This window comes from Poecilia reticulata, chromosome 9 (genome assembly GCF_904066995.2).
Source record: "Poecilia reticulata chromosome 9, P_reticulata-male-v2, whole genome shotgun sequence".
Lineage (NCBI taxonomy): Eukaryota > Metazoa > Chordata > Actinopteri > Cyprinodontiformes > Poeciliidae > Poecilia > Poecilia reticulata.
Window position 1 is genome coordinate 2,473,893 of NC_088838.1, and position 16,775 is coordinate 2,490,667.

A 16,775-nucleotide genomic window follows, 5' to 3' on the forward strand; every position below is an offset into this window, starting at 1 on the left:
CATAATGTTTATCTGTTTAAATGCTTTTTATCATTTGCTGTTTTGCATCAAACACATGCTATCAGCAGTAAAATGCTGTTTCACTTGATGAATTTCCTTCAGTAAATATTCCATTATATGTACTTAAACTTCACGGGTACCAATAATGGTGAGCAGGACTGTAAATAGGATGTTATTGAAATATATTTTCCTTTCTGATGAGCTAATAATTTGTTAGAGTGGCTTTGCTTTTCTTGTGATAAGTTTGAAGTTATGACCGTATAGGTTCAGACTGCAGGGAACTGACCACTTTTTCTCATCATGTTATCTCCACAATGAGAACTTCATGTTCTCATTCTGTTTTTACTCCTAGGTTTAATGCCTAGTTTTTAGGACAATAAAGGAAGGTATAAGTCCAGAACCGGCATTATCTGAACATGGAATAAACACAGACAACTTCTCTCATATATACAAGAGTTTATTAGCAAAATGAATTAAACTTTACAGTTAAAATATTTTATTCAGCCAACTCACTGAGCTAGTTACACACGCAACTAAAACTACTGAGAAAAAGCTAAAATGATTAAACTAAAACTACTAGAAGTATAAACTGTCAAAATAGTATCATTAAAATGATGCAATTATGTAATTCAGTATGAATTGACAATATTGAGAATCCAGATTGATTAAATGAAGAAATTGGCATGTATTAATTAGTTTGTCTAATTCAGGTTAATTTATACCAAAATATGTTTGTTATATAGCAATACCAGAAATGAGAGAAAAAAAAACATTTTGCAAAGAAGTGTTTTATTAAATTAAGACTGAAATAGAAATCATTAACCCTTTATGAAAATGTATTCTTCATCTGTTCATCCCACATTGATCATTTAGTCAGAGTAGTAAAATGGCAGGTTGGGAGCGTGTTGCTACTCACAAAATAACGTCTTAAGTGGTCCACAAAAATCCAGTGTTTAGCTGTTTACACAATCTCATTTAAGTCTGAAACATTGTAAATAAAATTAAATGTTTATGAACATCATGGAGCCACTGTGGTGGACTATGCTGGTAGACAAGCTATGTTTTAGAATGTGGGAACCATAAAATGACTTTAGCATCTAAAGTTACCTGTACCTTAGCTTGAAGGAACATTCAAGTAAAATTAAATAAAAAGTAATATAATTGAAAATAACACTTAATGGGTTCACACTCTTATGAAACATAATACAGACATTTAAACTGATCATCCTTGTCAGGATCTGGGGTTGTTTATCTTTGGTTTTGGGTTTTGTTTGCTTCTGTGTTTCTTAGTTTCTCTTTAATTTAGATCAGCTGTGATTTGTTTCACTTTGGTCTAGTTCTTTTGTAGGCATTCTAGTTTCATCATTGTTCTGTGGTAGTTTTTTCTTTTTATTAGATCTGTCATGTTTCTGTTTTACTTAACTTCCGTTATTCCAGTTATGTTTGTTTACTGTTTATAGTTATTCTTTGTTAGTTACTCTAGTTCTGTGATGTTCTTCAGTCTAGCTGTTCTTTAGTATCAGATTTATTTCTGTTCCCCTCTGTACTCTTCATTGCCCACTGTGTCTCTCTCGCTCCCCGTGTCCTCTGTCTGCCTTTCTTCTCTCTCTCCTCACACCTGTTTACCAATCAGTCTGGTTCCTTTGTCTCAGCAATCACCGTCCCAGTACTTAAGCTCCTCTCTTTCAGTCTTTCCTTTATGGTCTCTGTTGTTTCTTCTCCGTTTCTTCTCTGTAATCCTTGTATGTCCTTAAGGTTTTCAGTTTGTGTTTCCTTGGATTATGTTTTGCATTTAGTCCTGGCTTTCTGTGAAATATTTTGTAAGTTTATTTTTCATGATTTTTTCACTAAATACTTCATCATCAACTCCACTTCTCCTTTGTTCTGCTTTTGGGTCCTCCACTAATCAACCGTCATCAATCATGACAATCCTAAGCTATTATTACTGTCTAGGTACCATACTGTGAACAGAGTTCAGATGGCGAGAGATGGCAGCTGACTGTATAGCTCAATAGGTAAGTCACCAGTCTTCCACCCGGGAGACCCAGGTTCGAGGCCAGGCTGGGGGCTGGGGCAAAAAGCTACAACGGTGACATTGAGCTGTCAGTGTGGGTCCTTAGGCAAGACCCTTTGAGCTATATAGCCTACCTCATACCATGAGAGACACAAATAAGCACGACATGCCGGCTCAGACGTCGCCCGGTCAAACAAGGTCTGCGTCAGGTGCTGGGGAACCAGAGCACCCTGATGAAAAGTGGGCTACTGGAACAAGACGGAAATGGGCGAGAGGTGAAAACATGGATCTGTTGGAATGCTACTACTCAAGTAATCCTAGTCAGAGGGGCTACATGCAAAGACTGTGGGAGGAATGGTTAGCTCGACATCCCCAGTCAACACTAACTGCCAAACAACTAGTAGCTCAGTGTTCCAACATCCGCAAACGGCAACTGCTGTCACAACTTGAGATTGACGAGGTACGACACAAGTGCTACGGGAAGGAGCCAGGATGCCAGGTCAGAAGGGAGTCAACTACAACTCCCCGCCCAGAGACTGGGTATGTAGCCCCAGTAATGAACGAACCATCTGAGCTGAACGAGGCAGCAACTGACCTGAGAGAGAGAATCATGGCCCGAATGAACACCAGACGACCCCGACGCCAATTACAACGGCTGAGTGAAGTACCATCAGAAAGTCTCATTGAAGATGTGAATGCAGCATTGAGAACGATCCCTACCAACACCATAACAGAAACCAATGAGCTGATATACAACTCAGCATCAGTGATCCTTGAGATGCTTGGTTATAAGAGCAACCATGAGACCCAATACCCACCATGGAAAAGACGGTTAGAGGCTAAGATCAAGATCACAAGGAGGGAAGTGAGTCAACTGTCAGAGCTCCAAAGGGGTGCAATGAAAAGATCAGTACCCAAGAAGTACAGCCAGATGCCCATACCTGAAGCACTCGAAACTGCCAAACAAAGGCTCCAAGCCTTGGCCAGCCGCCTAAAGAGATACACGAGAGAGAATGAAGCCAGGAGGATTAACCGGCTCTTCGCCACCCAACCAGCTAAAGTGTACTCTCAATGGCAGGGTAATAACAACAGAGCAGACCCACCCAGGCTGGAGACTGAACAATACTGGAAAGGCATATGGGAAAGGGAGGCAACCCACAACAGCAATGCACAGTGGCTAACCTCTCTACGAGAGGACCACAGCAACCTCCCGGAGACTCTGTCCAAGACAGAGTCTCGGGTATGAAAAACTGGACAGCACCAGGACCTGACATGATCCATGCCTACTGGCTTAAGAAACTCACTGCCCTCCATGAGCGACTGGCAGCTCAACTGAACCAGCTGCTACAAAATGGGACTCACCCTGAATGGTTAACTGAAGGGCGCACAATCCTGATACAGAAGGATCCCTCGAAGGGTTCAGTCCCATCCAACTATCGGCCAATAACCTGTCTCTCTACAACATGGAAGCTCATGTCAGGCATCATAGCGGCTAAGATAAGCGGGCACATGGATAAATACATGAGCAAGGCACAGAAGGGCATAGGCATAAATAGCAGAGGAGCCAAACACCAACTCCTTGTAGACCACACAGTCACCCAAGACTGCAAAACCCGACACACCAACCTGTGTACCGCTTGGATTGATTACAAGAAAGCCTATGACTCAATGCCACACACTTGGATCATTGAATGCTTAGAGATGTACAACATCAATAGGACTCTAAGAGCCTTCATTGCAAACTCGATGGGGCTGTGGAAAACCACCCTTGAAGCCAACTGCAAACCACTTGCACAAGTGTCCATCAAATGTGGCATATACCAAGGAGATGCTCTGTCCCCACTGCTGTTCTGCATAGGCCTGAACCCTCTCAGCCAAATCATCAACAAGACTGGCTACGGATACCGACTCAAGAATGGGGCCACGATCAGTCACCTCCTCTACATGGATGACATCAAGCTGTACGCCAAGAGCGAGCGAGACATCGACTCACTGATCCACACCACCAGGATCTACAGCACTGCCATTGGGATGTCATTCGGACTAGAGAAGTGTGGTCGGATGGTTACAAAGAGAGGGAAGGTCGCCCACACAGAAGGGGTCTCACTCCCAGAAGGAGCAATAGCAGACATAGAGCACAGCTACAAGTACCTGGGAATACCACAAGCAAATGGCAACCTCAATGAGGTCACAAGGAAAGGAGCCACAGCCAAATACCTCCAACGAATAAGGCAAGTCCTGAGAAGCCAGCTCAATGGCAAGAACAAGATCCGTGCAATAAACAGCTATGCCTTACCAGTAATCAGATACCCTGCCGGAATAATTAGCTGGCCAATGGAAGAGATGAAGGCCACGGATGTTAAGACTAGGAAGCTACTAACCATGCATGGAGGATTCCACCCCAAATCCAGCACCCTGAGACTGTACACGAGCCGTAAGGAAGGAGGCAGAGGACTAGTGAGTGTGAGAGCCACTGTCCAGGATGAAACATCCAAGATCCATAAATATATCAAGGACAAAGCCTCAACGGACGATGTGCTCAGCGAATGTCTCAGGCAATGGGGAACAGAAGACAAGGTGCTGGAAGTACCATCATGGGAGGACAAGCCCCTACATGGGATGTACCACCGACAAATAACTGAAGTGGCTGATGTCAGGAAAACCTACCAATGGCTGGAGAAAGCTGGACTCAAGGACAGCACAGAGGCTCTCATCCTGGCCGCCCAGGAACAGGCCCTAAACACCAGAGCAATAGAGGCTCAGATCTACCACACCAGAGAAGACCCAAGGTGTAGGTTGTGCAAGGAGGCCCCTGAGACAGTCCAGCACATAATAGCAGGGTGCAAGATGCTGGCAGGGAAATCGTACATGGAACGACATAACCAAGTGGCAGGCATAGTGTACAGGAACATCTGTGCAGAATATGGACTGGAAGCCCCGAGATCAAAGTGGGGAACACCCCCAAAAGTGGTGGAGAATGACCGAGCTAAGATCCTGTGGGACTTCCAGATCCAGACAGACAAGATGGTAATGGCGAACCAACCGGACATTGTGGTGGTGGACAAAGAACAGAGGAAAGCCGTTGTGGTGGATGTAGCAATACCAAGTGATTACAACATCAGGAAAAAGGAGCATGAGAAATTGGAGAAGTACCAGGGCCTCAGGGAGGAACTGGAAAAGACCTGGAAGGTGAAGACCACAGTGGTGCCTGTGGTCATCGGGGCCCTCGGGGCAGTCACCCCCAAACTGGAGCAGTGGCTACAACAGATCCCAGGAACAACATCAGACATCTCAGTCCAGAAATGTGCAGTTCTAGGCACAGCCAAGATACTGCGCAGAACCCTCAAGCTCCCAGGCCTCTGGTAGAGGACCCGAGCTCAGAGGATGAAACAGACCACCCGCGGAGGGTGAGAAGGGAATTTTATATATATATATAATTATTATTATTATTTTTTTCATTCCAAAATTACAGCAGTTGCAGGTCCTTCCAAGACATCACAGAGTTTCCTTCCTAAAACTCCTCCTGCTGCTGGGTCTAGAGTTAATGCAACATTGTCAAATCCGTTTATCATACCAGCTAGTATTTAGTCCATCAGTCCTTCATTGCTGGAAGCACAACATCCGTACTCTGTATGAGGGACTGCTGCAAAATTAACCACTTAATACAATTAGCTAAGATTTGCTAGATAGATGACTATTTACCATTAAAGACTGGCTGCTAAATCATTTGACAGCATTATGTTATAACTATGATAGAACTAGGATGTTTTTGATCAAATTTAAATCTATCTTTATGCATTGCTTGATTTGGTTATTTACTTGTTTAAAACAACATTTTTTGGTACTTGTTATTATATAAATGCACTCACTCTAACACTGGTGACATACCTCTTTGCTGTTGTCTGGAGTCTGCAGACAGCCGGTTCATGTCTGGAACGATGATTTTGTGGGTAAGGGCAGGTGAGCATGGCCGGTCTGGACTACATGATAGAGAGGCAGGTATCATGTGAGAGAGGCATGGGGAAGGACACGGCGAAGGACGCGGTGATGGATGAGGTGATGGCATTGGAGATGCTTCTTTAGAGGAGGAGGCAGACTTTGAAAAAACAGATGACTTTTCATATGAACTTGACCGAGAAGAAAGTTTGACTGCTGCCTCTGGTTGAACAAATATGGAGGAGTCCCGATGGTGCAGGAAGCCCGGACATGTTTGGTGTCCTGAAGTGAGCCGGTTGAAGTGGCCAGCATGCTGAGTGAAGTGTGAATGGGTGTATTGCTCTGAGCCAGAGAGGTGAGGGGTGCTCTGGAAGGTATGTTGGAGTGTATTGAGAGATGTATGATATTTTGTAGCAGCACAGGTATGCTGGGCAGATGTTGAGAAGGGCTGCGGGGAGGTAGGCAAGGATTTTAGTGACTTGTGGAAGCATTCTTGAAGCAGCCGAGTTGGACCAGGAAGGGGTACACTGGAACTGGGCTGGAGCAGCCGGGCTGAGGGCTGCTGACTGAGCTCTTTGTCTCTGGTTTGAATATTCTGGGCCTTGCCAGGTGCAGCCCTGAAAGGTGGAGGAGAAGACCTCGCTTCATCCTGTCAGTGAAAATGAAGAGTGACATGAAGAGGGAAATTTGAAAATCCCCTTTCTGTGCTGTAATGATAGAAGTGCTTGTAATTCCACAGGGAAGGCTCTCAGATGTTTCGGTTAAAATGACAAAATTAATGAAATCACTAAATACGTATATCAGGGGAGCCCAAACTTTTTGAGACCAAGATCTACTTTTTCTCTCACCAGCCGCCTGAGATCTACCTCATGACACAAAGACATAAAAATTTCAAATTAAACTCTATTGACTTATTTTATATGCAAATATGCATCAGTTATAGCAGAAATAATAAAGTGACAGAAAACCTAATCCAGTTTCTTCCTCGGTGAGATTCTGACACTGGGAGCAGGTTACTGGTTTCTCAGTCAGAAGCTGGTTGTAAACCTGAGGCCAGCAGGTGTCAGTCAGTCATGGTAGATCTGAAATTTGGTTTGATGACTGAAATATGAGAAACTACAGACTGATAGGAGGAACCAAAGAGCCCAGTAAAGGTAAAGACAAATCTTCTGAAGTCGGAATATAATTAATTTAATTTCACATAATTATCGCGGTAGAATTGGTTAAAACTTAATGAAATATATTTGTCCTATTTGATGTTGAGACGTATGCTCACAAACGAACGAGGTAATTAGTCCAAGTTTGTCGTTTATTGAACGTTTAGAAACTACAGCAGGTGTAATGAGCCACAGCAAAGGTACATAAAGGTAAAACAATCCGAAAAGACGATCAACTCAAAACCTCTCCTACCTTTTTACTCTCTCTCTTTCTCTCTCTCTCTCTTTGTCGTTTAAGCACACCCGTTGCCGTGGCAACCGCCTGCGCCCCGCAAGCCAAGCAAAGATTACACTACTTACACACATCATTCAGTCAGTTACATATCAGGTTTCCAGGCTTGATATTTATTTCTCGATTATTAATAAGCCTCTCATGAACACAGCGGTGGTTGAGTAGCTAATTTAAACTCCTGCTCTGCTCTCAGTCGGTCTTTGAGTCGCCTTTTTTCCTTTTTTCTTTGTTAATGGAGCCGAAACGCACTGAATTGCGCGACACCTTGTTGAACAATAATTACTGAGATCATTAATTTTAACGTTTCATTGACTTTTTATAATTATTCTTTTTTAATGAAGCTACAAACATTTAGGATCTTAGTGAATATTTTTGATAAGCCTATCAGAAGAGGAAGTGCTGGCCTCAGCGTCCTAGTGGCGTTCAGTTTGTCACCTGCCGAGATCGACTCAAAAACCTTCGCGATCGACGTATTAAAGTGGATGAGAAACTAAGAATTGAATTGGTCAGAGTGTCCACAAGCTCTAGCTTAACCAAATGGTGCACAAGGACATTAAGAGGAACTGAAGCTGAAGACATGAGAGAACAGGAAGGTGTGTTTCTGTGCAAATTAAAAGTACACCTGAGAATAGGTGTGAAAAGCAAAACTTTGTAATCAATATGAAATTCAATCACTAGCCTAGAGGTTGATGAAGAACATGACCAGGTGGACATGCCAATTGCTGCTGCTGCTAGTCTGAAGGAACTGAAAGGGAAAGGAGTTTGGCTGAAGATTCCAGCTCCATAGAGAGACTTTGGGTAAATAAGCAGCACATTGTGAGAGTAGTTTAGTTTAGGCAAGCCGAATGGGAGATTCAAGGACTTCTCAAACATGCATGCATGAGTCAAAGCAGCACTTCGGGTGTGTTTTATTTCTTGAGATAATGACGTAAAAAAGGATTATACATGTAGTCAAGAAAATTATAGACAACCCCGAGAACTAGACTCTCCAAGGAAAACAGAGTGTCTTCAGTCGGAGGTTTCTTCAGATTTGCTACAATATAGACTGCTACAGGAGCTCCTTCCTGCCCAGTCATCACTTTCTACAATAACTCTTTGAAGAATCTTGAATTAATTTGAGTTACAGCAACATTTCATTTTTGTTTTGGATCAATAAAGTATTTTGGAATTCAACTGAATTGAATTTTGATGAGGGAATGACATTATAACATAATAACATGATATAAAACAAAAACAAAAAAATTGAATAACAGCCTCTCTTTAAGAGTATTGTTTTAATAATTTGTTCTTGAAACAGTAGAAGGTTGCTAAGGGGAGCACCCATACTCTTAAACCTTAGGAGTGTAAAGAATCATTTAGGAAAGAATTTGGTTCACATGTCCTCTTCATTACCTACACAAATCAACATTTTTAATTTTCTAGAAGTATTATTCTCATATTGCTGTATGAAAACACAAACCCCTCGTCGTATTTTATGAAGTTCAGTTTTCTGTTCAGTGGTGAGATGACCACCAACTCATTAATTCTAGGAAAATTGAAGAGATGTAGATTGACCCTCAAGTCAAGCGGTGACCCACTTTTAATTCATGAAGAGAAAATCAGTCAGGTCAGTTCTAATAGATATCTGGGTGTTCACTGAGATGATCTGTTCAGATGCGAAATTTCCTATGTTGTGCTCCCACCTACAGCATAAACTGTATTTTTAACCTATACTGAGGATTCAAAATTAATTTCAAATTCAAAAATACTTTATAGATCACAAAAGGAAGTTAGAACTCTGGGGTTGACCAGAAATGTATGTTTTTATTCTATCAGGCCATATTGGAAGAGAACAATCAGGTTTGGCATGTCAGTGTATGTGGTAGGTAATCTCTCTGTTGAACTGGAATATAAACTTAATCATCTGGTACAAATGCCAATGAAGGTACCGTTTGATCTCACTTACATCCTCAACTTGCTCTATGAACTTACTGTCTGGCAGACTGCACAGAGCCCCCACCTGAGGACTTAATAGATTTAAATTAATCAGAATAATAAATATGTAAGGTAGTTTACTATTATGTTGATGCTCTAGTCTGATGGTGTGTTTGGAATATGTTGGAAGGTGCTACATATGTTCACAATCAAAATTAGACTTGGCATTATGTAAGTAAAGAAAAGAGTCCCATACCAGTGAAATGTTTCGGAAGGCATTCCTGTTCTTTTCTTGTTCTTTTTCTATCCAGTTGCCAGTGGAAGCTTCAGCCTGAAAGAAAAAAATCACAGTTTTAATGCAAGTGTAAATGTGAAAGGCATATGGTCTAGTTTAGATTGCTGAAGCCAGATGGATGAGCCTTGGACAACAGGACGACAGAATGAGTCCTTGAACAAACCGTTGAATAATTTAAAGCTTTATGTCTTAATGATTCATTGCAGTTTTCAAAATGGACCTCAGGCGCTGATCTTTTTTTCAAATGTGTTATATGGTGTTTTAGTAATATAAGAATACACTCATTTTCTTCAGTGAATAAACAAAACAAACAAATCTGCTCACTCTACCTATCTGGCACACTGCATAGAGCCTCCACCTGTAGACTTAATATATTTAAACTTTAATGTGTACCTTATGGTGTTATTTTCTGTTAATCAAGCTACAAATCTGAAATCCTCCAAAGGGTTAATGTGAGAGAGTTCAACAGTCTGGTGCTAAAGGAAGTCCATCATAACTTTAATGTGACCAAGCAGAATGAGGTCTCTGTGGATTGATGTGGACTAAAAGTGATCATCAATACAATGTACTGTAGTCTCTGCTGTGACCCAGAAAGCTGCACTTTGTTGAAGGTAACTGAGGGAACAGCAGAAAGATTTGAAACATTTCAATGTCACTTGTAGCTAAGTTGTTTACCTGTTAAAGTTGACAATCATATAATCATATAATTTCCTTTTAATAACATTACAATGGTAATTTACTCTTATAATCCTGTGATGTAACATTACTTGAAAAGTTGAACTTGCTATATTTTTAACTGAGGTCAATTCAGCTCAGATCAACAAGTTACATCACAAAATCTTTTTAGTTATTCAACAAAAACTAAATCCCAGTGCTGTGGGAATGTGTCAAAAACTGTTTCAACTAAACAGATTAGCAACATTAAGTCTCAGTGTCCTCTGTGTGACTTTATCAGATTGTCATTAATGTAGTGTTAGGGAGGAATAAAGGTCCTTCAAAAATGAAGTTCTGGATACCTTTGGTGAGATGTAAAATATGTATAAGAGGTCAGAGTAACACACAGACAGTGTGTATGTGACAGCATTTCTGACACTCAAGGTTATTTGCCTCAGCCCCAGTTTGGTAAGGAACAACTTATGAGACACACACTTGGGCACACATGCACAAGTGTGTGTGCCTACACACACCTAGGTGTGTGTAGGTGTGTGTGTACACACACCTTATACTCTCCTTATACACAGAGAGTATAAGGATTTTTTTTTCTCAGTGCATGTTTCAGAAAAGTGGACAAATTATCTTAAATGATAATACAAAGGCATCAATAATTGGACATGAGGGGACAGCGACAATTGTTTTCACTCCATTGTATGAAATAAAAGTTATTTTATTTCATCACTCTTCTCTGACTGGGATCTGTGTGTGAGGGATGTTGTGTAAACAAAAAACCTCATAAATAGATAAAGAGGAATAGTTTGGTGACCTGACGTTTTCTGAAAATTTAACAAGACTGACCTAAACCAGTACTTTTAGAAAGGTTTCTCAGATTGTTGAGGTTTACAGACATTTTTTTCTGCTCTTCTATTTTCAGGTTATACTACTGGATTTTAGTTAGGATGTGGTCTAGACTTTAAATAGGCAATTACAAAGCATTTATTCTTATTTGAGTCATTTTATTGTACATTTGATGCTGCATTTAAGATAATCTTGTTGTATGACAGTAACTAATTGTCTCATGAGATTAAAACGAAAATGAGAGACTAATTCAAAGTGGGAGACAATCAAAAGGCATAAAAATTGCAATTGGGATTTACTACAATGCAGACAAGATACAAAGCATTTTGGGAGATGGTCCTTTGGACAGTTGCGACACAACTGAAGCTTTTTGACAAGGCACATCAGCTCTATGTTCACAGATGCAAAAATGCAGCATGCAAGAAAAGATCACTGTCCCCACTGCAAAGCATGGAGGAGGTTCAGTTATGGTGTGGGAGGCTTTACTACATCAGGCACAGGGTGCCTTGAATGTGTGCAGCAGGAGATGAAATCTCAAGACTATCAAGGCATTGTGCAGAAAAATGTGCTGCCTAGAATCAGAAAGCTTGGTATCAGTTGGGTCTCGACCCAGAACACAACTAAAAAACCTAAGAATGGCTCTACGAGAAAAACATTGGACTATTCTGAACAGGCCTGCCATCAGTCCTGATCTAAATCCTGTTGAACATCTGTGGAAGGAGCTGAAACATCTGGAGAAGGCACCCTTCAACTGGAGACACCTGGAGCAGCTTGACCACGAGGAGTGGACCAGAACACCTGTGGACAGGTGAAGAAATCTCTCTGACAGAATTTGTTTGACTGCCTCAAAAGGTTGAGCAACAAAATATTAAATTATAGGTTGAATCACATTTTAAAATCAATGTCTAATTTTCATTGTTTGATTTTCAGTTTTTTTTAATTATTCAGTAGTCTTGTTGGGTTAAAGTTATTTTAGTGACCATTGTGGACTTTTTGGTTAATAAAGGACAACAATGTTGTCAATGGGTGTATATCATATTTGTTGTCAAAAATTGTTCTATGAATCAACTGAAGTGATTCGAATGGTTTCTGATCAGGTTACATCATTTTCATTTCATTTTAAGACCTGAAATGGATCATTTATTTAACATATTTAACAAAGCAATAAGCAAAAATTCAGCAAAAATTCTGAAAAATCTTGCTTTTAACTTCTATTTCAGAAACTTTTTTGCATCATCAACTAACAGAGACTTCATTCTGACTACTGAGGTGAATGCAGTCAAAAACACAAGAATGGCATCAAAACACTACAGGTGAATTTCACATCATCAGGTATTATAGAGAGGGAGGTTACCACTGGACGGCTGATCTGTCCTGCATCATGTATCACAAGAGCTGCATGGCTGCAATGGCCTGATGGATGTAGCACTCTGAGACCTCCTTGCCAGGCCTGATGAGCCTCCCTTTGATGGTGCAACACCAGCCTGTCATACACCTCCAGATCCTGAGGAGCCACTAGACTCCTGACCTCAGACAACAAGGACAACTGTGGGTTGGATAAGAAATGAAAGCAGAAAATAAAATAAGAGCATATTGAAAGAGAGCGCGGCTTGAGATTTTGATCAGGTCAGATCTTCCTCACAATCCTTTACCTTTGCATGGGTGTTGAAAAGCTCAGAAAGAGCCATGGTCAATGGCTCCACATTGATGTGTCCTTGCTGATACTCCTGCAGGTAGTAGGCCATGGTCTGCCTCTCCTGTTCTGTCAGCAGCATGTAGGCCTGTTGCTCCAGAGACACCTGAGCACCAGGTGGGCTAACCCCTCTGTACCCTGCCGACTGAGAGAAAAGATTTCTTTTCAGTAAGAAAAGTCCAAAGCACCAAAGGAGCGAAAGATGCATGGTTGCTTGACTGGTAAAAATGTACTACAGTAACACTGCCTTGGGATTATAAATCAGTTAGATAGATTAAATATAAATATAAAAATAATTCATATAAGTGCCAAAGATGTGTGAGAGTGGTGAAGTGAGAACCAATCATTGAAGAGACTCTGCTTTTAATGAAATCAGATTTCACAAAGCCAGAACTCATGTGTGATTGGTTAATTGAAGACCACGTTAGCTCACTGGATAATAAAAGTGAAACAACATTGGTCAAATGTCTGCTCTGAATTACTGTGGAAACAGAAGAGCTGTCGCTTTTATGGTTAAGAATCGACAGTGACTTCCGCGACACAGTACTGCAGCTGACAATCAGAATAATCCTTCTCTGTACCTACATGCAAAACTGGTGACAAGTCGCCTGAAACTGCTGGATACCAACTGGAAAACCCAAATCACACAGTTGTTAGCGGCAGGGAACTGTTAAATGCTAACAGTCTCACCTCCCTCTGTAGGCAAAAAGGCTACTGAAAGACAAGTTAATGGCATTTAAAATAAGCTGTTACAGACCCGAAAACTCAGTTAGTGCTTTAAGAGGAGGCAAGAGTCTTGCTTGAGTGCAGTGGTGGATGTGGAAACTGTTACTAAAATTACAAAGGATAAAATTAACTGACGGTGAGGTAATTCTGGAAGAAATTGGCCGGTAAAGGCTATTTTACAACAAAGTGAGGGGGGGAGGGTGAGCCAAGATGGCGTCTTGGTAAGACTCCTATTCTCAAGCTCTGCTAAAAACTATACTTAAAGCCACAACTTAAACATCCCTGTTTAGTTTGGCATCTTGGTCTTTAATACAATCATGCACAGATTGGAAAATAAGAGAAAAGATTGTAAGTCATCCAACATAAACAGTGTAAATCTTGATTTGCATAACTACTCCAACATCTCTGCTACTGTCAGTGCTACTGCTGAAGCCTCAATGGATATCGGGACTCTACACTCTGGCTGGGTGGCTTTATACAAAGGCTTTGTATAAAGCCTTTCTTTACACAAAGAAAGGCTTTATACAAAGCCTTGTGGATCCAGAGTAAGATTGCTGTAAGACTCCCTACCATTATCAATTATAAATTATAAAATATAATTTTATAAGATACAAAATTATATTTGTATTTTAGTGCGCTGTACTGGTGCAGAGTTATCAAATCAATTTGCAATTCAGTCCATTTATGTCTGTGTTTAAAAAACAAATCAGAAAACAGAAAATGTTTTGAATCAATTCTGTAATGTTTTTCTGTATTGGATCAGTGTCGGTATTGGCCGACACAGATATCCGTTACCCTAACTCAAGCTATATGTTACAAGTGCATGAATCACTCTTTCAAAAAGCTGCCTTGATATAATTGGCTGTATTTTGGCAAACTGCCACTAATTAAAAAAGACACATTTTACAACGGCCCTAATCTGGCTTAACTTTAAAATCTGCATCCATCTTCAGTTAGTTTGAAATAAATTTGTAGCATGATGAATTAACAGCAATGTTGCTTTCTCACCTTTCCAAATACAGGTGTAGCTCTGGCAGATGACGGTCTGAAAGCGGGACAAAATATTAAATATTATACATGTAATGCATATAGAAAAACGGTGTCAACTTCACAGCATAAACGAGGAATTTAGTAGATGCCTCGACAGATTTCAACAGAGGATCAAAGAACAGCAATTCACTTAGTTCTTATTATTTCTTTATAGTCCACAGAAGAACTGCAAGGTCGTAATTTTGTAGTTGATTTTAACAGAATAATATAATCCTTTATTTGTCCCTCAATTGGAAAATTAGTGTATCAGCAGCAAGGTAACAGACAAATGGAAAAGCATGCAGACGTACACCTGAAACGACAAGGCAAATGTTGTACACAAAATACAAACAACTATACAGTTATGAAGAGTACCAGATGTAAAAGGTATACAAAGTGTGCTTTGTATATTTAAGTAAAAATAAACAGCGCTGCAGAGAAAGAAATTGTTCTTCTTTGTACATTGTAACTACTAAATGTAACTACTAAATGCATTGTAACTACTAAAGCTCCCAGTCTCCTCTGCAGGTAGAGTCTTCTTTTACTCTTTCTCTAAAATGCAAAGCTGTCCAGTCCAGTTTATTGTTAAGGTAGAGACGCAGGTAATCAGAAGAGTCCTCAATAATATTGTCTGTACCCTGGATGCTGCCGTCAGTGAGAACAGTATGTGTGAAAGTCTACATGTGCTTTAGTTTTTCTCGCTTAATTTAATCAACAAGTTGTTATGATTTGTGAAGTGTGATCCCAAATCCAGCAGCTAGGAGAAATAGGTAAGGTTAGAAATTTGATGGAAAATTAAGAATCCAAATTTACAAAACACAAAGTCCAAGAAACATGCAGAGAACATGAGGGGACCAGGGAGAAGGAACAAGGAGAGGAGTAACAAGACGAACCGGCAAGTAGTGACTATGAGGATCTTAAATACGGGGAAGCTTGTCAGCTTGACAAGAGACCTGGGTTGATGTGCTAAGCCAGGCTGAGGATGGGGAAAATGAAAGTGATACAGGAGAGCGAGGAAGAGACAGAAAATAATTCTAACACTAAAGAATAACTTGGACTAAAGAAACATGATAAACAAAAAATAACTAGAAACAAGAAACATAACAAGAATCACTACGGAAGAACAGGAGTGGAAAACAGGGCAAACTAAATAGAAAAACCTAAGGGACACTAAAAGTGACAAAAATCCAAAAGCAAACTCAAACCACCCTCCCAAAACAAATTCAGTAAAGAAATTGGTACTTGAGGTTTGTTGATATAACAACAGCCTTCAAAGGTCAATAAATGCAACAAAGGGCCAGAGCTGTTTTTAATCAGCAAGGGCAAGGCCATAACTAGCAGGTGATGCTCTTATGGATGTTATGCTAAAATGGTAAATAACCTGTACTATCTAGCGTTTTATCAAATCCAGAGGACTCCAAAGCGCTTCATACTATATTCAGTCATTCATAGTCGTAGCTGCCCTGATGCAGCCTATCAGAGGCAAGGCTGTCCTGCATCAGCACTTCCTCCATCTGGCAAGGAGCTTCGAATTATATTTTAATAATTATAATTTAATAAAAGCAGAGAAATATTGATTCTCACCTTTTGAGTACTCTTTCACCAATTTTTGTCACAAATAAAAAACCCACTGTCCAGGTAATGTGGTTAAGGTCTTTAACAATATGTATAGTGAAAACAAAAACACATATTACTCTAAATAAATTCAGGTAGTAAATGGTTAAATGTCTTGATAGTCTAATTCCCCTTGTGGATCCAGTGTAAGATTCTTTAGCCTAGCTTAGTGTACTTACCTTGTATTGTTGCCACTGGCACTGATGCTTGGATGAACAAGAGCACCGTCACTAGGATGTGAGACAGAATTTAGGGCAGCTGTTGCATTGGTCTCAGCGATGACCTGACCACAGACCCATTTAGTCTCATCCACAATTGTACGTGCATGAGGCAGACGGCCCACATCCCTCAACCTCATCAGTAGGTGGTGCCCTGACTTGAGGATGTTAACTGCCTCATCATGGGAGATAGTGACAAAGCTCTGACCATTCACTTCCAGAATTTGGTCACCCACCTGTAACAGACACAGCACAACTTCTTATGTTAATTTTCATCATGGAATCACAAAACTTAGGATTATATACAGTCAAACATATCTTAACAAGTCAGTTCATTTGTTCAATTCATTAGACATGTGGTGCTGTGGCCTGGGT

General features: G+C 40.5%; 1 protein-coding gene across 2 annotated transcripts in view; it reads right to left on the reverse strand.

Moving 5' to 3' along the window:
• The window catches only part of whrnb (whirlin b), a 70,029-nt gene that overhangs the window by 14,005 nt on the left and 39,249 nt on the right, over positions 1–16,775 (reverse strand). For both annotated transcript variants that reach the window (XM_008417414.3, XM_008417413.3), the window contains exons 4-9: positions 16,362–16,636; positions 14,548–14,584; positions 12,773–12,958; positions 12,475–12,666; positions 9,570–9,644; positions 5,903–6,599 (exon numbers count right to left, since the gene is read on the reverse strand). In XM_008417414.3, coding sequence (XP_008415636.1) covers positions 5,903–6,599; positions 9,570–9,644; positions 12,475–12,666; positions 12,773–12,958; positions 14,548–14,584; positions 16,362–16,636 — 1,462 coding nt within the window. The remainder of the gene's footprint in view (positions 1–5,902; positions 6,600–9,569; positions 9,645–12,474; positions 12,667–12,772; positions 12,959–14,547; positions 14,585–16,361; positions 16,637–16,775) is intronic.